Below are 27,904 nucleotides of genomic sequence, written 5' to 3'. Positions count from 1 at the left end.
GCCACGTAGAATTAAGGCAGTTCTGAAGGCGAAAGGCGGTCAAACACAGTATTAGTATGGTGTTCCTAATAATCCTTTAGGTGAGTGTATATCAAAGTAAAGGAAGTGTTTTGACAGCCCAGAATTTGGTTTTGGAAAAAATTTATAATCAGTTGTGAAAAATGTATTATTCATAAGCACATAACAGACATAATTATATAAAAAAAATAGTAATGTAATTTTGCATTTTTTGTCACAAAACTTGTATTAGACTAATGCAATATCCTCCCTTGTGGGACTGTGTCGCGAAGCATTTCAATTTCAATTCCCATTCAACATCCTGTGGTTCATGGCCAGTTCAATTCAAACTTAAACTAATAAATTGAAAATGAGCCAGTTCTTAAAATCTGATTTTTTTTTCCGGAATCCTACAAGAGATGGTCAGTAGCACTAAGAAAGAAAAATAGCACCATGTGCTCATTACAAGAGTCATTACAAACTGGCAGTTTGATTTGTCTGACAGGTTCTCCTTTGTTTGCCAAGACCACTCACATGGCCACACTGCAGTTATCGCTTTTTGGACTGTGTTAACACTTGTGGGCTGCTGTTGACCCTTATAGAGAGAGAGAGAGAGAGAGAGAGAGAGAGAGAGAGAGAGAGAGAGAGAGAGAGAGAGAGAGAGAGTTACATGACAATTCCTCCTGGACACAGAGTCTGTAATTACCCCGCAGGGGTACAATTACACCGGAGGAGAGCAAAAATAAGAGGGTTTAAAAAGAAAGAAAGAGCAGTGGGCTGCGGACAGCCGAACAACCTCAGATTCTAATCTAGGTTGGTGAAATCCACAGCTTGACTCAATCTTTTTCTAAAAAAAAAACAGAATTTAGATGCAGGTTTATTCCTGGGAGAAGCCAAGGTTATGCTGTATTACTCAGCCACACATCCAGTCATCTGTTAGTCATACAGGGTGATGGGAAGGTTAGCCTGTTCAATGCTTGACTAAGAGCAGGGTATGATCTTCACATGCTCTGCTGACTAACACGCAGCTTTAATATACAGCCACAAATAAACACACACAAAGACCAGATGAAGCGAAGCAAATTAAAGGGCTTCCCTGTATACCTGCACCTATTAAAACAAATTGATGACTAAATTCACATACTTCCTGAAGAAAATGTGAATGGTGCATCATTGTTCTGAAGAGCATATACATGCACATGCTAGTGTATTCTGGATGGTTAGGTGTTTCTAGTAGGGTTGCACCATTAATTGAAATAAAACCAAGTGATATAGCTTGGTGCGAATGCAATTTGATTAAATAAATGAGAAAGAGAAGCCTTAAAGTCGGCATGAAATCAAAATGGACAAATCTTCTTTTCTTTTTTTTTTTTTTTTACAGAATGTTGCAGTGATTATTATAGATGATTTATCCTTGCAGATCATTATTTTTATTTTAAAATTCATATGCCCTCATAATCTTTAATCAAAAATGTTAACCTCCCCTTACCTCTCCTTCAAAGTGATGTCTATTCTCTTCATGACGCATGTCTCACCAGAGGCTGGGACTAAATATCCTTGAAAACTTACATTCAGATCTGCATCCATATATTTAGCAACACCCAACTTTCTGTTCATCCAGTCAATTCTGAAAGACGAAATTAAATCCCACCCCTACATTTTTCTAATTACAGAAGCCGTTTCACTCGGATATACATCACAGTAGAGAAGAAAAGACTATCACAAATTCCGTTTAATGCCGACTTTAACTCTGTCCTCGCCATTGACAAAATTTTCCGTCCTTTATGACACAACGCTTCCTTTTGTTGGCAATTCATGTTTTCACTGTTATATGACAACACTGTTATTATGAATCTTCGGAAAGAGTACAGAATCTCTGGATCCAAAAACTGTAGCGAAGAAAAAGAAGAAACAAGAGATAGAAGCATTGCTTATACCCATGTAAGGTTTCAACAGCAAATAAATCAAAACTGCCTAATGTTACTGAATGAAATGTAAACTCAGGAAGAGATATAGGACTAGCAAGCTCTGGTGTGTTGATGGACTCGATCTACTCTGCCTATCCTTTGATTATTATATTATAAAGCCATGTTGATATATTATCACAAAATTTTGGCCAAATTGTGTTGCCCTACAATTAAACACAGGAAACATGGATTTTTTTTAGTCGTATTTTTAAATTATTATTATCATTTTAAATAAAATTTTCCCCAAATCGTACAGCTCTAGTTTATAGTTGATTGCTTACTGGTTTAAGTCACAAGAGTCCAACCCCAAGTCTCCATATTCAAATACTTGTCTAAATATATTGATCTGGAAACTTTTTCCAAGTATCATTCTATATTATAATTAAATCACTGTGGAACACAATGAAGCTCCACTATACTAATGTTGTTAATGAAAATGGGCATAAGAATAAGACTGTGTATTAACAAGTCAGTTGAATCACACACAATGTGGCAGAAAGCAAAACCAGGAGAGCAACATAACATCTAGCACCATTCATAAAATAGGTAACATACAACAGAAAGAAGAATCCCACAGAGAAACAAAAAGAGACAATTTGTGCAAGAACAGTTTGATCCAACAAATGTGAAGTCAAGGTGACCAGAACATGAGAAAAGAACTGATAAGAAAAATATAGATTGAGGTGTGCACAAAGATATACTGAGGACCGCAGGCACTGTTATGAAGGGTGCAGAGTATGAAAGGCATATGGGGCAAATTACTATTGAAAATAAATTGAAATTGATTTTTTTTCTTACTTTTTAAAAATACACAAACACACTACACTGCCTATAAGTGTAAATGTGAAAAACATAAAAAGTAGGAATGAAGACCAAGTTCTTTTTTTGCCTTCCTGGTCTAGCATAACAGTATAGTATACTTACTATATTGAGTATACATTTTTTGTAATGGTTGGAACATCTTGATAAACAGACAATGAATGATAATGTTGTGTGAGACACTCTATTTTCATCAATGCAATATCAAGTAGCCTATTGTTTTTAATCTAATTTCTCTAAATATATGATTTATTTTATTTTATTATAAAAATCCTCAAGTCAGAAATTCTGAAAGTTTAGGGCCAGTAATTCCGCTTTGTATACCCTTAAAACTGTTGAGGAGTGTGCGACAGAGAGGACTTGGTAACCCTGTGAAACTTAGTACATGTGAAACTGGAAAGTCAACTAAGGATAAGAAAGTTGAGTGGAGGTGAAGGAAAGCGGAAAGAAAAGAAATGAAATGAGAAACAAAACTACACTCTATGCAGGAATGACAAACCATACCATGAAATTGCTCAGGCTGTGACATGAGAGCAAACAGAGGCAAAGGAAACAACAAGCATACTATTTGACAGAGAACATCAGGGAAGTTGGAGTATTCAAAGTTGCCCACCTTGCTGGTTAAGCTGAAGTGTGCTCTTGCTCCACTGTGACAGACCCACGATAGCCACCATCTTGGCTCCCAGGCTGGAGCGACGCTTCTTGTTTCCGACCAGGCCTGTGGCATCGGGCCCCGTGCTGCTGGGACTTTTCTCCAAGTTGTACATGGCCCCACTGATGCTGGAACTGCGGATCACGTTCCGGGCCGCCACCGCGCTCATCCCTCCTGTGCTGGGTACATCCACTGAGCTGCTGAGCATCATGATCCCACACAAGCCTCTGGGCTGGACTGAGATCTGGGAGGAAGACAGAGGGAGCAAAGTTATCAGAGCACTTCAATTAATAAACATTGTGTTAAAAAAAATCTGACATCAAATTTTAATCTCAAAATTTACTCTGCCTATTTCCTGTGGCTTTATACCGTTCAAAGGTTCACGGTCATTAAGACTTATGCTCACCAAGGCTGCTTTATTTGATATAAAAAAGTAGTAAAAACAGTAATGTTGTGAAATTTATTACAATTTGATATATTTTTAAATTTTAATTTATTCTTGTGATGGAAAAGTAGAATTTTCAGCAGTCATTGCTCCAGTCGTCAGTGTCACATGATCCTTCAGAAATTATTATAATATGCTGATATGCTACTCAAAAAACAATTATTATTAAAATCAATAATGAAAACAGTGGAAACCATGATACAATTTGTTTGTTTTTTTACAGGCTTCTTTGATGAATCGAAAAATTGTATCTTAACTGTTGGTTACTTTAATGCATCCTTGCCTAATTATTGATCAATTTCTTTCAAAATAAAAAAATCTAAATGACTTCATGTAATGATTCCTGTCTGTGTTTCCCTTTTCTTGTGTGAACTTTAGTTTTCCCTTTCGAAGGGAACTCAACAATATGTCATCGACGTTATGGGGAACGCCTCAGGCGTGACAGGTGTCTGAAATCAAATATCAACTCACAGCAATCATGTTGACCGGCGACAGCCCGCGCATCATCAGCTCGAATGATGAGCGCGTCAATCTGAATGCATAAAAACGGCACCCTGAAACCGTGACAACATCCTTTCGTCTTCAGGGATTGTTTGTCTGTTTGATAAATCAACGTTCAAGATGAAGCGTACAGAGAAGCGGCGTAATACCTTCCGCAAGTGTGCTGACCCGTGTCCTAGATATTTGACACCGGAAGATTCACACGATCTGTGCGTATTCTGCCTGGGGGAAGAGCATGCGCGGGAAGCTCTCGAGGGAGCTTTCTGCGCAAACTGTGAGAGGTTTACGATCAAAACTCTCCGCTCTTGTCTGTCCCACTTCTCAAGGGAAGTGGGCACGGCATCTGAACCCCACGGTTTCGGTCCCGCTCGGGCTGAGGCTCAGCGGCGGTGGAGCTCGTGGGGTTCTCAGATCGAGCTGGCAGATCATCTGGAGAGGGGTGTTAACATCTCGGATGATCTACCAGCTGATGAGGGTGAGTTACAGGTCGATGTTGAGGAGGTTCTTTCTCTCTCTGATGGATCTGTAACTGGTTCTCTTCGGGCCGGGCAGGAGGTGGGTGTTGATGATGTCAGTTTGGTTGAGACCGAACCATCTTAGCCCTCCTGCCCAGTGTACGCTGAGCTGGTGGATGTTATGGGGAGCGCCACGGATAGATTGCAGCTGCAGTGGAGGCGCGTCCGGGAGGAACCCGCTCGTGGTATGTTGGATGACTGGTTCCTCCCCACCCGTAAGCCACCAGCTCGGTTGAGCCTTTCATTTCTTCCCGATCTCCCCTCTGAGATCGAGAAGGCATGGAAGAACCCGTTCTCCGTGCGTCTCTATCTACATCAGCCGGCTAGTTTCGCTGCTGTGGAGGGAGCCGCGGAGCACCGTATGTGTCGATGCCGCCAGTGGACGAGACGTTGGCTAATTATCTCACCTCTGGTCGGTTGTCTTCACTAGAAGCTCCGACCCTGCCATCCAAGCCGCTCAAGACAACTTCGCGCTTTAATGGCAGAGCGTACATGGCAGCAGGTCAGGCGGGTGCGGTTCTGCACACTCTCGCGGTCCTTCAGGCCTACCAAGCCGACCTGCTGCGGGACCTCGACCAGTGGGCCGGCCTGTTCCCTGACGCGGTCGCGGAGCTGCGCCGCACCACGGATTTGACTCTCCGGGCCACCAAGCAGTCTGCGGTTTCCATCGGTCGTGCGATGGCTGCTATGGTGGCCACGGAGATGCATCTGTGGCTCAAACAGGCTGACATTGGGGAGAAAGAAAAAACTTTTCTCCTCAATTCGCCGGTTTCGCCTTCCGAGCTTTTCGGACCTTCTGTCGAGACGGTGGACGGCGCTCCGCGGCGTTTAAGAGCTGCATACCGCGGAGGTCCTCGGCCCAGCCCAGGCAGGCGGGAGGGCCTCGTCCGTCGTGGTCTGAGGTTCACGGACGGACCCGGAAGGCCAGTGTCGCTTCTCGTGCACCCCCTCCTCCTAGCAGGGGGAGCAGGGCGCGCAGGAGGCGTAACTCCCGCGGGAGGCAGGATCTCAGGGAGGTGATCCAGAGTAAACGTTCTCGGACTGAATGTTAGACATCACCTCCCTGGATCTTGTCTCCTAACCACCATCGCTCCCAGGCTCCTCCTACATCAGGCCTGGGGCCCATGATTAGTTCAAGAATTCTCTGATGGGCCGCTTCAGCTTGGTTGATAGGAGCGCCTTCCCTTTGCTTGTGAAACAGTAGAACTCAGGTTTCTGAGTTCCTGAGTCCTGGTGTGCTTCGTTCCGCACGTTGCAGGTTTTATGTTGAGTGAAAATGTTTTTTTTGCGAAAATAACATTTTTCCCTTCTTTTTCAGAACTCGTCTCCTGTACAGAGCCGGGGACATGTTAAATGGTAAGCAAAGGTAATGTATTGTAAGGTGAGCTGAGCTCCCACGTTGTGGTCGCCAGGTTACAGGCCTCACCAGGCCATCCAGGATATGAGCTTCCATATGTCAGGTCACAGGCCTTATCCAGCCTTCCTGAATGTGTGCTCCCACATACTGTGGTCATCAGGTTACAGGCCCCACCCGGCCTTCCTGATATGAGCGCCCACATACTGTGGTCACCAGGTCACAGGCCTCACCGGCCTTCCTGGTTATGAGCTCCCACATACTGGGTTTCAGGTTACAGGCCCTACTAGGCCTTCCTGAATATGAGCTCCCACAGGCGGAGGCTGCCAGGTTACAGGCCTCCCTGGTTATGAGCTCCCACATGCTGTGGTCGCCAGGTTACAGGCCTCACCGGCCTTCCTGATATGAGCTCCCACATACTGTGGTCGCCAGATTACAGGCCTCACCCGGCCTTCTTGTGTATGAGCTTCCATATGCTGTGGTTGTCAGGTTTCAGGCCCCACCGGCATTCCTGATATGAGCTCCCACCTACTCTGCTCGCCAGGTTACAGGCCTCACCGGCCTTCCTGATATGAGCTCTCACCTTCTGTGCTCGCCAGGTTACAGGCCTCACTCGGCCTTCCTGGTTATGAGCTCCCACATGCTGTGGTCGCCAGGTTACAGGCCTTACCGGCCTTCCTGATATGAGCTCCCATATACTTGGTATCAGGTTGCAGGCCTTACCAGCCTTCCTGATATGAGCTCCCACATACTGTGGTAGCCAGTTTACAGGCCTCATCGGCCTTCCTGATATGAGCTCCCATATACTGGGTATCAGGTTACAGGCCTTACCAGGCTTCCTGATATGAGCTCCCACCTACTGTGGTCATCAGGTTACAGGCCTCACCGGCCTTCCTGGTTATGAGCTCCCACATTCAGTGGTCACCAGGCTTTAGGCCTCCTCGGCCTTCCTGGTTACGAGTTGTCACATGTCAGGTTTCAGGCCTCACCAGGCCTTCCTGAATGTGAACTCCCACTCACTGTGGTCGCTAGGATGTGGTTGTGAGCCTTCACATTTCAGGTTGTAGGCCTCATTAGGCCTTCCTGAATGTGAGCTCCCACACATTTTGACTATCATGTTACAGGCCTCATCTGGCTTTCCTGGTCATGTCAAAACCATACTTATGGTAAGTCACATGATGGAACATCTTGTGTACTTTCTAAAATCCATTTTTATGGTAAGGGTCATGCGCTGTACGCTTCGGTCCCTTTCTATGTGGCCCAGGCCCAGTCTTTCACCTCGGGTCCCACTTTAGATGCGCCCCGTCGTCAAGGTATGCTACGACAGACGCCTTTCTGGCTAACTTCCTCATTCTTATCCAGGCCTTTTCTGGACTCGGAATGGCTAAGTACATGGACTTTGGTTTCATGTACTTTCTAATGTAGCCCCCACGTGGTGTGGTTGTCAGGTTACAGGCCTTATCAGGCCTTCCTGGTTATGGGCTCCCATATTCTGGGTATCAGGTTACAGGCGTATCCGGCCTTCCTGATATGAGCTCCCGCATACTGTGGCCGTCAGGTTACAGGCCTCACCGGCCTTCCTGATGTGAGCTCCCACATACTGTGGTTGTCAGGTGTCAGGCCTCACAGGCCTTCCTGATATGAGCTCCCATATACTGGGTATCAGGTTACAGGCCTCACCGGTCTTCCTGATATGAGCTCCCATATACTGTGGTCACCAGGTTACAGGCCTCACCCGGCCTTCCTGGTTATGAGCTCCCACATGCTGTGGTCGCCAGGTTAAAGGCCTCACCCGGTCTTCCTGGTTATGAGCTCCCAAATACTGTGGTCGTCAGGTTACAGGCCTCACCGGCCTTCCGGATGTGAGCTCTCAGGTACTGGAGCTCCCCACATAGGGGGTAATCAGGTCTTTGGCCTCAGCAGACCTTCCTGGTTTTGATCCCTCTCTTACTTCCTCAGTGTTCAGGACGAGCACTGGGTAGACCCACGGATTGAGTGGACGACTTCCGTCATTTCCTGAGGTTGAGTTACACTCTCCAGGTGGTCCCGTCTCTGTGATCCGGAACTGAATGGTTTCTGCCAGCTTTGCAGGCCTTCAGTTTTGGATGCCTTTTCCAAGGCAGTTTCCAGAGGCTCTGCCTCGGACAGACAGGCAATGGCCAGACTGTGCGTCTTAGGATAGATCCTTAGGCCAGCCTGGTGGCATGTCAGGAGGCATGCTCTCCTGAATAGTGACTGGCTGGGTGTCCCTTGAGTCCCCTAGCCACACTCCCTAGAAGGGACCCCTTCTATTAGGAAGTTGTGGTCCTAAGCCTTTGAGCTGGCCCAGATATACCTCCTATGAACTATGTTCTGGCAGTTTTCTCGGTTCATTAGCTTGGGCTATGATCGGTAGGGAGTGTTGTCACTGACAGCCCAACCTGACCTAGGGTGAGTGGTTTTAGTGTCCTTTGTATTACTGGTTCTGACAGTTGTCACTGCCATTGGGCATGCACTCCCCACAGTATGGCGGCGTGGGTATTTCGTTCCCCATAACGTCGATGATGTATTGTTGAGTTCCCTTCGAAAGGGAATGTCTCAGGTTACGACTGTAACCTATGCTCCCTGAGAACAGGGAACGAGACAATACCTCACCCTGCCATACCTCGGGACCTGCCTGCAACAGTCCCTTCAGACTATGGGATGTTGTCACGGTTTCAAGGCGCCCTTTTTCATCCAGATTGACGCGCTCATCATTCGAGCTGATGATGCGCGGCCTCTGGCCGGTCAACATGATTGCTGTGAGTTGATATTTGATTTCAGACACCTGTCACGCCTGAGGCGTTCCCCATAACGTCGATGACGTATTGTCTCGTTCCCTGTTCTCAGGGAACATAGGTTACAGTCGTAACCTGAGACGGTTTCCTGTTCTGTGTCATGTTTTGTAGTCCTTGTAGTTTTTCTAGTTTTTTAGTATCCCCAGGTGTTTCTGATTAACCACGCCCTCTTGTTAGCTTGTTTAGCTTGTTAGCCTCTGTATTTAAACCCTGTGTCTTGTTACAGTGTTTGTGGGTTCATGATGTTGTTAGAGTTCGGTTGTGTCGTTCGCGGTGTCTGAGTTTTTGAGTCTGTCTAGTTTATTTAATAAAAGTACTACTGCTGCATTTGGATCCTGCCTCCTTCTATGTTCCAACCTGCCACGTTACACTTCAAAGTTTTGAACTGTAGTCTAATTCTACAGCACTTTCCCTTTTGCTGAATTAAATCACTAAAAAAATAGTGGTTTTATTTTTTTATAGGTTTTAGGTATCAGCGTATTGTGCACTGTTTTTGAGTAGAATCTCCAGTGCCACTACAACAGAAATCATGATTTACCTGAGTTGTGAATATGAGTTTGCTGTCTGTATTGAATGTAATGAAATAAAAAAAAGGCAATGTGCCGTGAAATAATGGCAAGAAACGTCTTTCTGTGGAGTTGACCTCATGAGCTGCACGCAAAAACAAACATTGCAGTGTAGTATAATTCATGCGTAAATGACTTGAGTCAGTGAATCAAAAACATACAGAGTGGCTAGTGTAGCCCAATGAATCACTTCTTTTCAATGAATCAAAAACAGAATACATTTGTTTCCCTATTTACCAAATAGTTATTGTTTTGCTAAGTGCCCAAAAATGTAATTAAAATAGAAAATACTGGTAAAACCTCACAATAAGGTCTCATTTATTACCATTAATTAATGTATTAATTAACATGAACTAACAATGGGCAATAGCCTACATTTGTTACAGTATTTATTGATCTTTGATTACATTAGTTAATAAAAATCCAGCAGTTTATTGTTTGTTCATGTTAGTTCACAGTGTATTAACCAATGTTAACAAAATCAATTTTTGTTTTTAAATATGTACTAGTAAATGTTGAAAATTAACATTAAATTGCTGTAGACATAGTTAATGTTAACTAATGTAGTCAACCAATGTTAACTAATGAAACCTTATTGTAAAGTGAACAAACTATGCAATGTGTTCGTAACTACATAATTTTAAAGTGAGTAACTTGAAATATAATAAATGCTTTTTTAATCAACACTAAGATTTGCATTTTAAACAACAGAAATTATTAAAATTGGCACACATATTTTCCTAATATGGCTTGGCTCTGTATATAAAGGCATGAAATGCTCTGACGCACATGTCCAGAATGATGCTGGCCTGATAAATGATTTAGAACAAGGTCTGGGATGACATCTAAAAGAGTGAGCTGTCAAATAAAATCAGTCTACTCCAGGAGAAAAGGCCATTCCCACAAGGCACTGCGACACAGGTTTCGGGCCTTAAGTTGGCAAATTAGAGCTGTGAATGAAAAAAAAAAGTGTAGGCTATTTTATGTGCAATCTTCTCTGTGAACAACCAGTATGTTTGTTTTCTGTGCTCCCATTCTCTTTCTCTCACTCCCCTTCCCCCTGTTCTCCACTTGCCGCTTTGATCTGTCCTCATATCAGCTGAAGTGTTTCTGGGTCTGTGGCAGTCGTCCCTCTTGGAAATGAATATGCCTGCCTCCCTGAGTGATAATAATCATAATTTAGAGCTGAATCTGGACTAACACTCCTTTGAAATGAAAATGAAATGAAAAGAAAGCAGGGTAAGTCTTTATCATAGTAATCAGATTGATTTTGGTGTGTTTACATGGGGTCTGATTGGCTATGGGAGAGATGAGCGAAGAACAATGGTCTGAGATTTGGCAGCACAGCCGATCAAAGAGACCCGTGTGCCTTAGCTGCTTTTTCCGTCATCGTGACCTGAGCTCTAAACTGTGGGCGCTGATTAGAACAGATAGATTAAGAGGGCACCTTTTATCAAACGTCTTACTGCACAGACAGTAGCAAGACATCGCCCATGCCGACCTGCGCCTTGCAGACAATGTGTGACTCTTTTGGGGTCATCTAGATTGAAGTGGGTCCCATTTATTTACAGTGTCCTGACAGGGCTTAATAGAGCAGGAACTTGTGGGTCACTGTACTCTCTCAATCACATATTTTTTTTCACAGACACACTGCCAATGCTGATGCCAGACCCAATGGCTATTTTGGCCTAGTTCCATGTGTTGCCAACGAAGAAAAGACAGAAAATAGCCCTTAAACCCCTTAAACTTGCTGGTTTTCAAACCAGGAACAATAACATCAGAGGTAAAAAGTGTTAAGTGTGAAGTCACAAAACAAAACTAGATCTTAAAAAGCTAGATTAACCCCGTTAGAATCTACACTAGAAGTGCACAACAACCAGTTTCAATTTTCGTTGTGCTGCAAAGTTAGCTCTAAAGCTACCTTACAAATAATATATGTATCTATCAATTAATGGTAAGTAATCTCAGTTGTTACATAGTTTATTTAACAGCCATAAAGTTGCTGAATTAAGACTTTAAAACAGGTTGTCAAAACTAGTAGTAAAACTTGTATACACAGACCATGATGCACCACGTGTGTATATGTTTGGGAGCAGCCTAATCAATCATGTCGTTGTATGGCTCTCAAACGTGCGTTTAAAAACCTGAATGTAAAAACTGGGGCATCACTCAACCCCTTTTTACTGAGGCATAGGTAAAAGAACACAGGTCTCATGATGCGGTTTTAAAATATCCAAAAACCACTAGCACAGTTTTATATATTTTGTTGAAGTGTGTACTTACATTATACCAAATGTTTCCAACAATGTTTAAATCCAGAGAAATCAGCTATTTTAACCAGTGTAATCACGTTGCCTGTCAATTACATAATATCCGCCAATGATATCATATTTGTCAAATAAAGCAACCTGTATGAGTATTAATTCAACATTTGCAGCTATTTCATTAGAAAAAAAGAATAATGTGAATTTAAGTGATCAAACGTAACTGTAAACAGAGTTTTAGTTCAGGGAGAAAAAAGGCGGCAAATGTTAAATGCAGTGGTGGTAAGTAACGAAGTAGAAATACTTCGTTACTTTACTTAAGTATTTTTTTCGGGGATCTGTACTTTACTTGAGTATGTTTTATTTGCATCTACTTTTACTCTTACTCCACTACAATATTGAAGACAAAGTTTACTTTTTACTCAGTTACATTTCCCCATGCCCGCTCCAAGTATTTATTACACTGGCTTTCCAAACCAATGAAAAACTTGGTTTTATTTTGAAAAAAAGAACGCTCAAGCTCTTTGCCAGCATACGCTCACATAGCAGTCAGTTCGCCATTGTGGAAGATGACCGCAGAAACAGGTGAAGGTGCAGCTCTGCCCAGCAATGATCCTGAGATCCCTTGTTTCTTGCACATCTTCTGTTTGATGCAGCTAATGTTATGGAACATGTCTATTGCAGAGCTGCCAACTCTCATTTATTCAGTGTGAGACTCACGCAATTGACACTTTCCACACGCTCTCACGACACACATCCATTTTCTGACGCAGAGAAAAATCGCGAATCAAAGAGGACATTGACACCGACAGACAGGACAGAGTGGGTTACTTTTGATATGGAACAAATTCTCAGCTCTCAGATTCTGTCAATTTTATTATGAAATTCAAACAATAAATACCATTTTGGAGCTTTTAAATGTGACGTGACAGATAGCTAGCGCCTGCTATGGGGTGCCGTTAATCTCTTTACTACTAGTTAATTGTAAATAAACACAAATGAACAATAATAGGTAGACTATGTTGAAAGATACAGTACAACTTACCGAAATGTATATACCTTATACATAATATCAATAAATCAGTGTTTTTCAACAGCGGATAGAGGTCAATAAAACAGCTGGAGAACAATGTCACATAACGTTACATTTACCTCATGAAAAAAAACAAAAACATTTAATGACCATAGTATGTTAGTTGGCTAGAAAAATTAGTATTTTATAATATATGTAATATTAGTATAAATTACTATTTTGTTAAATGTGCACTATATATTTATTTTATTTTTACTTATATCATTAAAATATTATAAAGTTGTTATTATAATAAAAATCACATGTATTTTTAACATGTAATAATACCAGCTGACATGGCTCTCTGTAGCCTATGTTTACAGAATTAGGTGAGATTTTCTTAATTTAAAAATTAACATGCATCTACTGTACCAAATATTTATCAAAATGAATCTATTGAATCAAGATCGGAATCAAACCACAATAATTGAATTGAAATTGTAAAATTTGTATCAAAGAATGGCCTACCAGTCATTGCACCATAATATGCTGTCACTAAACTTAATGAAATTGTTTAGAATTGATGCAAGGTGCTTCATTGTCTCTTATGATTGCAAATCTAACAAATTCTTAATTGCAGTATCTAATAATTTGTTCAATTAAAACAGATCAATTGTTTTGGGAGTGATATGCAATGTTTAATTATTGATATTTACAGTTTGAATTTTTACTTTTTACTTTCGGTACTTAAGTACGTTTTAAATCGGATACTTTTGTACTTTTACTCAAGTGATGTTTGAATGGAGGACTTTCTACTTTTACTGGAGTCATTTTTTATTTAGGTATATATACTTTTACTCGAGTATAATTTTTGAGTACTTTTACCACCCCTGGTTAAATGTAACTTTAATCGTAATAGACATAAATAACAAAACAAAAGGAGAGGCAGCAGCCAACTGTGGCATATTAGCATCATTAAACCAGCAAGGAAAAATACCCCAGGCCTGGGGTGCATTTCCTAAAAGCATAGTTAACCAACTATGGTCGCAATTTCCGTTAAATTGTACTGGTAACAACGGAACTTGGACCATAGTTGGCTTTGGGAAACGCACCCCTGGTCCTCTCTCGCACTTCACTGTCGTCTTTCCATGGGACTTGAGACAGGTGTGTTGTGTAGGTGTCTCTCATTAACAAGACACCTACCTATAACTCACTTCACCGGCATCATTCCATTTCCATGGCTCTTGGCCCTGCCCTGTTTCAGGCTATAGTAACGTTCATAAAACTTAAATACATTAGCTCATCCATGATTTCTGCCTTGAGTCCCGTTAGATTGCTTTCCATTGGCTGGCTGTTGAGGGGAAGACAAGACCTCCCATGATTCCACGCATCATCAAGCTACACCTTTGTTATTCTTTTGAATAAGTGGCCTCTAGTGGTGAAACTTTCATACTGTGCCTTTAACTTGACAGGGTGTCATGACCGCGACGCTCAATTGTGTGAAAATACACTCAGTTGTGATAAAGATTTAGAAGTTTAAAAAAAGCCACACACGTAGAACACAAAACTATGTTCTGTATGAAGTCAGGAAAAAAAAGTGAAATATTTAGCCATTTAGTACATACATATACCCTTCTGAAAGGATCAGGATGTGTGTGCAAAATGGTGATACTTATCCGTAGATGATGGTGGGCTGATCGGGGAAACTTTGTATACATCCAGATCCGGTCAGATATTTCTTGTGAGATATTTCAGGTATTACCTTGTTGGCTGTCATGCATGTTTTCTCCTCCACGCAACAACATGAACAAATGACTCATATGAACCTTTGTTTTAAAGAATCAAACGGAAAGCCTCACAAAACGGCCCCACTCTCTCTCATTTCGCGTGACTTTAACAGGGTCCAAAGTAAATGATTTTGGTCATGATTTGGCTGTCCGAGACAAATTTTGCAAATCCTTAAAGATTCCTCTGATCCTATAGGTCAAAATCTGTAGTCTAGTTTGACATGTTCGCTGATAGCCAATTAAGGAACATTGTGATCAAATTTTACCTCCATTGAAATTCTGCCAGTGTCAGAAGCTTTGAGGCACAGCCCTACAGTGTGGCTTCTCCTACGACAACCGTCAAATCAAAAACCAATAGGGGTACAGAACCTGATGATACAATTAGTGCGACAACAACAAACCACCACTTGCTCCACACACATCGTCTACGTTTTTTTTCATTCTATTTTGAAGACAAGCCACAATCAAAATTAATGCTATAGATTATTTTTGTTTGCTAGAAACCATTTCAATCCCGTATCTAAATGCAGCTCACTGTCACCGAACGTGTCACGGATTGATAATGTAAAACTCTGGACGAGTCATCTAACATGCATTTGTTTTTAATGAATATTGACTGTCATACAGTCTGACATTAAAGACAACTGAGATCCCATGCACAGTGTGACGTGGCTTACAGCGGTGATCATGTTCGTACAGTCTGACAAGCAAGCTGACTGTTATAAATCATACAAAGTGCAACTGGTTTAGCGTGTTGAATCAGATTCAGTTAATTGTTCGGGTTTGTTACTTAACTGACAAAGATGTCACAAAGATGACCATCTCCAGGCAAGCTCAATCATTCTCACCACAGCAGAGGAACCCAAATCTCAGAAAAGTGAAGAGATCGTCATTAGTCACCGGAGAAAACGGGCCGGCCCATCCATCACAGGCCCGTTAACCCACTTCTCCATCCAGGAATTTCTTAATTTGGACCTGTGCTCAACACAATATATCGTTACTGTTCTTTTTATGGGTTGGAAAGATGAATTATATGGGGTGACGTCGACAAAAATCTCAGCCATCTGGGCTTCTTTTGATTTAAAACCAAGACACTGTCTTCACTGGAGAAGCAAAGATCATGATTTCTTGAGATGTTTTAGCTAAAGCGTTGTTTAGTCATTGAGTCCTTACAAACTGTATTTCACTGAGCCGCCAGGCTAAGCGTGGAACACAGTAACCAATTAATCAAATTACAGTTAATAGAGTTGAAATCATAATTGCTTTTGGCCTTGTCAATTTCTGGGTAATGGACACATGTAATTACTGTTATTAACCAGTCCACTGGATGAGGGAAAATTTTACTTATTTTATTGAAAACAAACGATACGTTCTAAGTTTTGACAGCACAAGGAATGGTCTTTGGAGCTGTCACCAAAAACATTTCACCATTGTCGCACACTAGAGCTGGCCGATATGATGGTATCATACCATGAGACGGTAGATGAATGTCAATCAAGTTCAAGTTCACTTTATTTGTATAGCACATTTACAACAGCCACTAGGCTGACCAACGCGCTTTACAGAACAACCAGATTAAAATATAGTAAGACCTGCATAACAACACATAAAACACAAATAAGAGCAGCAAAGCTAAGCGAAACCTTAAAACATGAGTGACAAAACAATATCAGACTCAAATATAAAATAGTAAAACAGGAGTAGCAAAGAAGTATCAGAATCAAACATAGAATGTAAAATCAGTAGATTCTGCTATACCGTTTATGTGACACATATATAAATTATAAGTGGGTAGAAAATTATTTTTCTTTTAAAATTATTTACACACGAGAGCAATAAAGAAAAATGGTGGAGTGTTAAAATACAGAGGCTGTGTCCGAAATGTACAACAAAACAGAGAGCGCTTTGGTGAATTATTTAATTACTACACAATACAAAATATTAAAAAGTGGAAAAGGTTGGATTTGTTTGAATCTTGAATAAAGACTATTTCGCTTTATACACGACATTGTCATGCGTACTGCAGACCATGCGTTACAATTTAAAGTGGAACAGGTAATTAATTTGTAATGTTATTTTACATAATTTTATAATGTTATTTTATTTTATTTTGTTATTAGTCTTTTGTTTTTGTTATAAAATGTGAGAGAGTTCATTTGTTATGAACAATCACATTTTGCTTTGTGTCCATCAAGCAAAATGATCCATTATGGGAAAAAAATCTACAAAGTATTTAATTTATCTGATTATCCAAAAACTGTTTTTACAACATGGTATCCAAAAACAGTCTTAGCCACACGGTTATTTACTATACTAAATATTGGGTTTCATTTCCAGACAAAAATAACATTATGTACCTGTATATTGACTATAAGTAATGTTGCAACTACATGTCAACTAACTCTCATTAGAGTATTAGTACACTGTTAGGAGGGTTAGGCTTAGTAGATTAAGTTGACGTACTTGTAAAGCTACTTAGTCAGTAGAATGTCTGTTGGGTGGCCATCAAAATAAAGTGTTAGCAGATATTAAGCATAGAGTCTAATACTCTACAAATACTCTAATGAGAGTTAGTTGACAGATGCAACATTACTTAGTCAATAGAATGTCAAAAGGGGACCATCAAAATAAAGTGTTACCAAAATCATGCTGTGATTTTGTTTGAATCCACCACTAATGAGAAGAGAGAGGCAGAGGATGTGTGAACACCAAATTCAAACACAGTCCAGTCTGTAGGGTTTATATCATTGCACGAGCAATGCTGTGTCACGGCATGAATAATGCTAAAGTCATGCTGACTTACACACACACACACACACACACTCAAAGCCTGGACTGCACACAACTCTCAACACACCCCATTAGCACACCATTAGTTATGTGTGTGAGAGAGAATCAAAAAGAGTTAAGACTACAAATCTAGATGATACTGGATGCTTGCTAATTCTGTACCAACATTTAAACATTTTAAATATAGTCACATGAAATATTACTGGTAAAATCCCATTACCACCTCCACGAGGTGCCGGCCGGAAACCGATGATTAATTTGATCGAGCTAACGGTGAGGGTGGTCAGTGACAGACGTTGTGATGCGTCAGCTGATTGAAACTTCCTGTCGCATCAAAATTGCAATGCTAAAACGACATTTGGATCTGAATGCTAGGGCGTCCCCCATAGGGGACGCGTGCTGTCCCCACCCAAATGGTGCGAAAAGAAGACGTGGTCTACCTGCCCAAGGACGCAGCAAGCCGAAACGGCTAGCCCAACATCTCCGATTTGCAACCCTCAATATTGGCACGCTTACTGGAAGAACCCGTGAATTGGCTGATTCATTGAGAACCCGGCGTGTCGATATCGCCTGCATACAAGAAACGAAATGGAAGGGCGCCAAAGCGAGAGACATTTGTGAAGGGTACAAGCTCTACTACTATGGAGTGACAAACACCCGAAATGGAGTGGCGACCATAGTCAGCGAGAAGTTGCGCAACAATGTCGTTGAGGTCAACCGTATCTCGGATCGCCTCATGTCAATTATGATCGACACTGGGTCGGCGATCCTGAGCGTGGTCTCCTGCTATGCCCCCCAGACCGGATGCACTGAAGCTGAGAAGGAGGAATTCTGGTGTAAGTTTGACGATCATCTTCGATCGATCAACATCAATGAGCATCTCCTGATCGGCGGCGACCTCAATGGCCATGTTGGGACTGCGAGAGAAGGGTACGAGCAGGTACACGGCGGACAAGGCTATGGGACCCGAAATGAAGGGGGCGGTCAAATTCTCAATTGGAGAATTTTCACCCCAGGAAAGAATAAAAGCACTTCCGGAATGACCGGCACCAGCTTCTGTGCCTCAGCAAGTGCTCTGTGTCAAACTGTGTCTTATTTATTGTTATCTGTCCCGATATAGTGCAGAACACAAAAATCACACTTGCAATGGTGAACCATTGAGCAGTGCGCTTCTCCCTGCCCGTGCTTCCTAACAGATGGGGATTCACACGACTTGTGTTTTATGTGTTTGGAAGCGAATCATGCTCTGTCAGCCTTCGAGGGGGCTGACTGCGGGCATTATGTGAGGCTGCTGCTTCGCACACTCATCTCCCACCTGTCACTTTTCGAGGAAAGTGTTCAGGTTCGCATTCCTCAAGGTTTTGGATCTCTCGGATGGGTTAGAGATGGCCGCCACCCTTTCTCTGCCTTTACCCGGGGGATCCAGCGGTCTTTGGGCTGGACAACTGGACGAGCATTTTTTGCCATCAAATGTTGAACCTCCACCACGGGGCCTTCCTGATCTTCATAACACTTTATCTAGATCATGGAATAAACCAGACTCGTCCCATTTTTCAGTCCCCAAGTTCATGTTTATTCAGATATAAGGGGGCTGAAAGAGTATGGTTATGGGACGATGCCTGTGGTTGAACAGACGCTCGCTAGCTATCAGTTCCGTACTTCAGCATCGTCCCTGAAAGCCCCGACACTACCCACTAAGCCACTAAAAACGTCATTAGAGCTAGTGGGTAAAGCATACACGGCGGCAGGTCAGGCTGGTGCCTGTCTGCACACTATGTCAATACTGCAAGCATACCAGGCTATTGTGCGGTCTATGGCAGCTCTGGTGGCCGCTGAGAGGCATTTTTGGCTCAATCTCTCTGAGATTAAAGGAAAAAACTGAGCTTTTCACCTTGATGCCCCGCTATCGCCCCCTGGCCTCTTCAGTGATGCCGTGTATATGGTCATTGAGATGTTCCAAAAAGCAGGCGGAGACATTCAAGCGCTACCTCCCTCGCCGTCCCCAACCCACTAGGGCTGCTGGGCGAGAGCAGCCCCAGCCTTCAAGCTCCTCTTACAGGGCACAGCAGAAAGAGTGTGTTGCATCTCATGCTCCCCCACTGCATAATGCATAATAAACAATGCATAATGCAAGTTACAATGAGTATAGGTTAATTAAGGACAAATAGTTAAGTTAAAATAATGGACGGATAACTTAGAGCTGCCAAAACACAGGTTATATGCAACTCCTATCCATTCTGTTCAATCTCAGCACCACAGTGAAATAAGAATTGAGAGATTTGGGGCTGGGACAACAATCTCATCTGAAGCCTTCTAAGCAGAAGCAGAATCTGAGGACTGTTCTTCTTGCAAAGAAAGCTTTGACCCAAAAGAAGTCCTGACACCACCAGTGACTTCTGAGGGCAGCCTCCTCAGAGGGTGGAGGCTGAGGGGTGGAGCAGTGTACACATCATTATATGGTGCCCGCACCACTTCAATGCCCTCAGGAGGCCGGCCTGCCAACCCCGCCACCTTTGGTGCCTCAGGGCACAGTGATTTCAAGTGAGCGCATGAATCAAGGTCTACAAGACCCTCTGAGGAGGGTAAAAGAGCAGTCAAATCACATTTTTTCCGCCACTTTGCTTCAGGTCACTGAGGTGGCTGCTTTGAGTACACCAGAGACCTCGAGAGGCTGGTTCCCTTAGTAGATTATGTGCCAGAGTGGAGGCTTCTGCCAAACGTACTGTATCTTGAAGGGTCCTGCAGAATGTAGAGAAAGGTTACAGAATCCAGTTTGGTTCTCATCCACCGCAATACAATGGGGTGTTACTAACGTTAGTGCATCCCGAGCAGGCTCTGGTGATGAAACAAGAAGTAAAATCTCTATTAGCAAAGAAAGCTATAGAGCGGGTTCCTCCACCCGACAGAGATTCTGGATTTTACAGCCGTTACTTCATTGTTTCAAAATAAGGACGGGGGTTGCGTCAACCATTCAGTCAAGAGGCTCAAGTTCAAAATGTTGACTTTGAAGCAGATCGTGACTCAAATCAGATCAGAGGACTGGTTTGTCACGATAGATCTAAAGGACGCATACTTCCATGTTTCCATCCTTCCACAACACAGGAAGTTCCTGAGGTTTGCTTTCAGGGGCGAAGCATACCAGTATCAGGTTCTTCCATTCGTTCTAGCTCTATCACCCCGCACTTTCATATGCGGGGATGCAGCTCTGGCCCCGCTCAGGCTGCAAGGAATTTGCATTCTGAACTATATAGATGACTGGCTGAAATTAGCGCACTCGGAGCAGATGGCGATTCAGCATTGAAATGTCGTTCTCGCTCACATACAGAAGTTAAGGTTGAAACTGAAAGTGTGCTTTCTCCATTACAGAGGACCACCTTTCTTGGTGTGGTGTGGGATTCAGTGAAGATGTGGGCCGTCCTATTGGCAGCTCGTGTTGCTGCTATCCTCACAGTAGTAAAAAAAATAAAGCTAGGTCAGTCACTTAGTGTGAAACAGTTTCAGAGACTGTTGGGTCTGATGACAGCTGCATCCAACGTGATACCTTTTGGCCTGCTGTAATTGAGACCCTTGCAGTGGTGGCTCAGGACCAAGGGGAACTCACTTCATATGATCAGGATCACGCAGCGGTGTCTCTGCGCCTTGGTTCCTATCCCAGGGTCTTGTGTTGGGAGCTCATTGGCATCGATTCACTCTCACGACAGACGCCTCTCTCATAGGCTGGGGAGCGGTAATGGAATGCCACTCAGCTTAGCTCCTTCTGTGGAGGAGTCATGATCTTTCGTGGCACACAAATTGCCTAAAGAGGATGGAGGTCTTTATGGCATTGAAGCACTTCCTGCCAGACCTAAAATGCCATCATGTGCTTGTCTGCACAGAAAACACATTGGTGGTCTCTTACATAAATCACCCAGCGCACCAGATCCTCCTGTGGTCCTCAGGGAAGATGCTGTCCTTGAGACAAAATCTTAGGAGCAGACATCCTGTCGAGGCAGGGGCTGAGGCCAGGGGAATGTAGACTTCACCCCGAGGTGGTGAAGCATATATGGGAGTTGTACGGCCAAGCGGAAGTGGATCTGTTTCCGTTTCAGGATACGACGCACTGTCCACTTTGGTTCTCCCTTACACATCTAGCCCGCCTGACAAACAGATTGAAATGTAAAAATTAAATTCACAGCAATTGCATTAAAGAGCAGAATTACGTCTCAGGTACAGACATGGCCGAGGCTACGTCTGCATGCTTTTCCCCCGATTGCTCTGCTCACAGAACTAGTAATGCTAGGAGCACCGTACTGGTCGAGCCGAATATGGTTTCGGACCTAGTGTCCCTCCTCGATGGCTCTCCTTGGAGATTCCCGTCAGGAGGGACCTTCTGTCTCAGACGTGAGGCATGATCTTTCACCCCTACCCAGAGATATGGAACCTGTGGGTTTGGCCACTGAAGGGGCCCAACTCATAGATTCCAGTCTCTCAACCAAGGTTGCAAAGACCATACTTCACTCCAGAACTCCGTCCAAGAGGACACTTTACGCCCTGATGTGGAAAGGTTTTACTTCTTGGTGCAGTAAGTGGGATCCAGTGAGAGTTTCTACAAGATTGCTTTTCGGCAGGGCTTCCACATTAAAGGTTTATGTGGTGGCCCTAGCAGTTTACTATTTACCCTTTGGGTGGAGCATCTTTGGGAAGGAACCCTCTAATAACACATTTCCTTCGTGGAACTCTGAGGCTAAGGCCTGCAATTCTTACCAGGGTTACGGCTTGGGACCTGGCTATTGTTTTAGAAGGCTTATCTGCGGCTCCCTTTGAGCCCCTTAAAACGGTTTTAGAGAAGTTTCTGACATTAAAAACAGTTTTCCTTCTAGCCATTTCTTCTCCTAAAAAAGTAGGAGATCTCCAGGCCTTTTCGGTATCCTACACTTGCCTTGAGTTATCACCGGGATGGTCAAGGCATAAGTTAAGTTGATAAGTTAATCAACTTAACATAAGTTAAACATGACCCTGTTTAGGGTAAAAGATACCCTAAACAGGGCCATGTCCCTAAGATGCCGACCAACTTACCGCAGCCTATCGTTTTGCCACAGTTTCACATAGACAGGTACTTGTAAGTATGGCGTTGGGCATTATCGCTCCCAAAGCGTCTTTGACGCAGCGTGAGTTCCCTTGAAAGGGAATGTTTCAGGTTACGATTGTAACCAGAGTTCCCTGAGAAGGGAATGAGAAGTTGCATCGCACTGCCATACTTCATCCCTGTAATTGATTTGCTTCGGTTAATTGAAGCTAGTGCTGGTAATTCCAGATGTGTTTTTATCCTTTCCTGGTTGTGACGTCACCCAGCAGTGACGTTCCGTCTTGCCATTGGACTAGTTGACACACGTCCTTCAGACGCAATCACGCAGAAGCGTTTCCAAAGCATCAATGACGCAGTGTCTCGTTCTCTTCTCACTATGGAACTATGGTTACAGTCGTAACCTGAGATGTTATTCTGCTCTTTGATGCAATTACAGTGAATTTAATTTTTAAATTTCAATCTGTTTGTCATGCAAAGCTATCATTTCTAAAAAAGAAATGCAATTAATTATATTGATTGTGCACTTGTACTGTACTTCAAACCCTAAAACTGTTATTTTAAAAAGCGGTTCTTGCATTTTATTGTAATGCATTTAACGAAAGTACACTTCCATGATTGAAGACATGTACATTTTTAAAATTCGAAATTCAATTCCAATACGTAACTGCACGTTAAACAATGATATAAAATACTGAAAATAATATCTATAGTAATATGAAATAAATGTTTTAATAGGTTATGACATTTTTGTAATGCTATGTTGTATTTATTGTACACTGGCCGCTTCTTATAATATGCTGGGATGGACAGTTGAGTAAGAAGATCACAGCACATCTCAATTATTACAAAGATGCGTTCTGTGTCTTCGCCGTTTTTTTAAGGTAGCCTGGCAAGACTAGTCTCCACGAGAGGGCAAGTCCGTTCTTGGAATTGAGAAACAGTCTGTTTCTATTGCCATCTTGTTTTTTTTATAGCTACCCTTGTTAATCTCCATGACAACAAATCACCTTCACCTGTCCCTCATTAGCCAATTGTCATCTAGTGTATTTAAACCCTCAGTTATCTTCTGATAATTGTCTTGTGTTAACGTTTCATGATGGTGTTCATGTTGTTTCCTGGTGTTTATTGAATGTGATTTCATTGTTCTTCTGCGTCAAGCCTCTCTGTTTGGATTATCACATCAAGTCAGGGTGTGAAAATTACACTGTTTGGATAGTTTGATTGTAAATTATATATGTAACTATAGACTATATAGATCTGGCTATGTGAGAATACTTTGAATGAATCCATTTTCTTTGCATGACACATTGACATTACAATACAGAATGGCTCTTTTGGCATTATACTGAATATTGTATAAGCATTCATTTCATGTGTCACTGAACGGAAGAAAGACTCTCGGGAGAACACATAAACGTCACTCACATCCTTCTGATTTTCCTGGCAAAAACTTCCTGAGTCCTTTACATAAAAGTCAGTCAACAGGCTTCCATAGACAACATAGCAAGTTGTTTCATTACAAGCTGTTCACACATTAAAACGATTAATACATGAAAAATCTTACATATAGCCCCTTTAGTAATGGTAAATGAAAACCACAATAATTTATTCACTTTCCTCCCTCATCATCTTCTTCATCAAATTTTCCAGCCTGTTTTCGCAGTGAGTGATGAAGTGAATTATCTTGGTGAGTGTGAACTCTTCTTTTGGGTGAGGTTGGGGGAACACTGATTCATGTAAGTGCACAGCAGATTTACTCTGATTTACACTTGTCTATCTCTCACATTCTCACCTTTACACTCTCTTCTTGCTCTCCATGTTTTATATAAGACTTTGTACGTCACTGATTATTAAATTCACCTAAATTCACCCTAAAATGCATGAGTAAGGAAATTATAGCGGGGTAGAGAGGGATGCAGACAAAAAAAAGTGTGGCAGCACTCAGCATAAGGGTTGCAGTCGACCGCAGAGTAGCTGCATATTTAATGTGCCCTTTGGTTGGGAGTTTAATCCTAGCGTTATGATTCTGCAATTATTAGATAGGGAAATGTTTAACTTTAACAGTAAGGAAACAAAGACATGCATGATTTGTATTCATTGTACACCAAAGCCTTCTTCACTCTTAGAAATTAAGATTATTTATTATAATCATTGGTTTGATGAAGAACCTTCATCACCCATGGAACCTTTCTATTGAACAAAAGGTTCTTTATAGTGGAAAAACGTTCTTCAGACTATTAAAATACTAAAAAAAATACTGTTCTTTTAAGAACTGTTCACTGAAAGATTTTTTTTGCGAACACAAAATGGTTCTTCTATGGCATCGCTGTGAAAACCATGACCAAGTGTATGTCATTTATAAAAGATGTATTGCAATTATATACTCGCTATTCAATTGTCTCTATAAATACACTCATTGTTAAGTAACTAATAGTCTATGTCTAAACTATAGATGCATTGGTCACAAGAACAACTCACTAATTAAACGTTTCAAAAGCGTTTGCCAAACATGGACAAGTGCACTCGCAGAAGAGCAGAATTTGAACATCACGGCTCATTGACAAGAACAGAAAGACACTTAACGGGATGGTTTCTAAACGCCACAGAAGTACAGCCTCAAAAAATACCAAAGAATCTAATCAGCACCTCTTTGAACCAAGCTCAACAAAAACTATAAATCACAGATTTACTGCCATCAGGAGCCCGCTTGTTTCCAGGCCCAGCGCACAAATAAGTATAACCTGTTATAAGAAGCAAAAAATCTGGGCCCAGGAGCACCGAACGAAAAAGAATGGTTTAGTTTTCACTCTATTTCATCCTAGTGGTTCACAAAAAGCCATGCGGGTTCCTTCAACACTGAATGCTTTTAGCTAGCTGTTATACATTATGCATTATTTAATAGAGTTATTTTCACCTCCTGCACATAACAAAACATTAGAAAAAAATCATATCTCTGACTTCACTAAAAAATACACATGAACCATAGCGATTCCTAAATTCTTCACCCTCCCACTGTAAAAAATTACATGATCAATAACGACAACATATGTTTTTACATTGTTTTAACTCAAGTTAAGCCAATTTCAACTTTTTATAAGTTATACTTTACTTTATTATTATTACAGGCTCAAGGCCCACAGAAGACAATACTGAACACAGATCAATAAAAACAAGATTCAAATAATTTTTTAAGTCCGTTCAATGTAATTTAAGTTAATAATTTAAGACAGCAACTTTTTTTACACTATACCTGCCTTTACCATATAATTCGAATGGCACTTCTTAGTGTTTTGATATATTAGAGCACCATGTAACCGCGTGTGATCCCATTTACTGGGAAATGCCTCGCATTTCTTGATAGAGCCATGATAGAGCCATCCCATTAAACTCAACATCGCCTTTGACCTAACATCAGCATGTAGGCACCAAATAGTCTGGCAGCTGTGAACAAACCTATAAATCGGATACTTTTATTGCCCTCCCGCAGCTCTCTCAAATGGATGATGTACTTAAATCAGTGAAAGGTGTAATCGCCCCTTTTCCTGTCCTTACGGCCTTCAGACACTTTATAGATCTAACAGTATCGACTTAAAAATAACTCACAGGGATCACTGCTCCGGTGATATACATATAGATACAGACAGCTTAAACAACAACTTGAACTGATTCGCTGTCTATTGAGTTTTACGATCTGAACAATCAACAGATCCAGAGTAAATCAATCCCATTTATCAGTTATAAGCTGTGAATGATCGACCACTGAGGAACAGATTCCTGTTGTTAAATGTCAAAGCTGGAATTCTGTTGATCTTTCATAAAAAGCAGGTAATATTTATACTGATTCAGTGTTGTAAATATTTATTTAGAGCATGTCACAATTCCAGTACCTCCATGTAAAACTCTCAAGGATCTTGTCGTCTGTAAACATCTATATAAACATTGAATTGCCTATTTATAAAATAAAGTATTTTAAAAATATATATTTTAATGGCTGAATGAAGAATAAAAGGTTCATTCAAGGTTTTCAATGCACCATTTTGACTGATATTGGACATAAATTATGATATTTTGAAGGTAGCATGCAATGTTACTTCTATTATAAAGTATGCAGTGGAGGCAAATATAACCATAACCTCTCATAAAACTTAAATATATCTAATTCAAACTAAAAATATATTAGCTTAATAATTACTAAAAATAAAAAGACATGCAGCAAAGGCATTATATAAATAATAGACCATAGAGGCCGGAGTGAAAATAAATGCAGCAAAAGAGGTTTTGCAATATTCATTCAATGCACAGAATATCTCTGCTTCTCAAATTCAGTTTGCAATAAAATTGTTCGAACAAATGCATTCAAACAAAACATAAACGATTCATGCATAATAGCTGCCAGTGATGCACTCGTTGCCTTTGCAATGCAGCTTTACCCTAATAATAATAATTCAATGCATCATGTTATCTGCGCTCGGGCGAATATATTCAAACACTTACCGGTAAACAGCGAGTAGAAAGAAGGACGGGATCGTTTCGGGCAGTCAGATAATGGTGTGTTTCTGTCGTGTCGTTGCAGATAATGTCATTGTTTAGTTTGTTTTATGATCGCGTGCCAGTGTCTGGACGGTTCTTGCATCCACAGAAGAGGCGACAGAGCAACTGACGAGCGAGCGACGCGCTGCTGATCCAGCCTTCTCACAGCGAGCGCGTCTCCATGGTTACACACCTGATCCGCTGGTCCCTATTGGGGCAGGTGTGTAACCATGGAGACGCGCTAGCGGCGATGAGACTGGATAAAACTCTAGTCCCCAGGCGCGAGTTACACAGCATAATCAGAAACGGTTATTAGAATTTTTTAATGAACTTACTTCTCATCAACATCAGGCTGTACATCCTGACCAGACACACACAATTCCAGCACTCTTGTTTATCTTAATTATAAATTGTTTTTTTACTGAAAAAGGGAACATGTATGCTAGTCCACAAAAGAAATCTCAATTGGGGGGGGGGGGGAGAAAAAAGATAAACGATTTGGCCCGTCTCACCTAAGAGTCTTCTCTATGGCCCTGTCCCAAATGTCACACTCCATGTGTCGGGTTTTGTGAACTTACAGTGGCCAGTCTGTTAAAGCCCAAATTAAACACCGGCCGCCCGCGTCCGCACACCGTCCGTGTGACGTAATTTTTGTCATCAGAAGGGTCCGCAGATGTCCGCACACAGCCCAATTTTTGTGAGCTTACACCAGTGCATTAAGTGACTTGATCGCTTAAAAACAAAATCCTCTAGATAGAGCACACGCGCCAAATGCGTCTTTCCCAGCCACGGCCAAAGGAACGCGAAAAATGTATACCCGGGCC

The 27,904-nt window shown here is 41.9% G+C and overlaps 1 protein-coding gene across 1 annotated transcript in view; it reads right to left on the bottom strand.

Moving 5' to 3' along the window:
* The window catches only part of rims3 (regulating synaptic membrane exocytosis 3), a 93,086-nt gene extending 65,796 nt beyond the window's left edge, over window positions 1–27,290 (bottom strand). The window contains exons 1-2 of the mRNA XM_077196486.1: window positions 27,045–27,290; window positions 3,397–3,679 (exon numbers count right to left, since the gene is read on the bottom strand). Of these exons, the coding sequence (XP_077052601.1) occupies window positions 3,397–3,646 (250 nt within the window). The 5' untranslated portion in view covers window positions 3,647–3,679; window positions 27,045–27,290. The remainder of the gene's footprint in view (window positions 1–3,396; window positions 3,680–27,044) is intronic.
* Window positions 27,291–27,904: the final 614 nt, after the last annotated feature.

Source organism: Siphateles boraxobius, unplaced genomic scaffold (genome assembly GCF_051911475.1).
Source record: "Siphateles boraxobius isolate OS27281-9 unplaced genomic scaffold, OSU_SipBor_1 35, whole genome shotgun sequence".
NCBI classification, from domain to species: Eukaryota; Metazoa; Chordata; class Actinopteri; order Cypriniformes; family Leuciscidae; genus Siphateles; species Siphateles boraxobius.
This window is presented reverse-complemented; position numbering and strand designations above follow the sequence as displayed.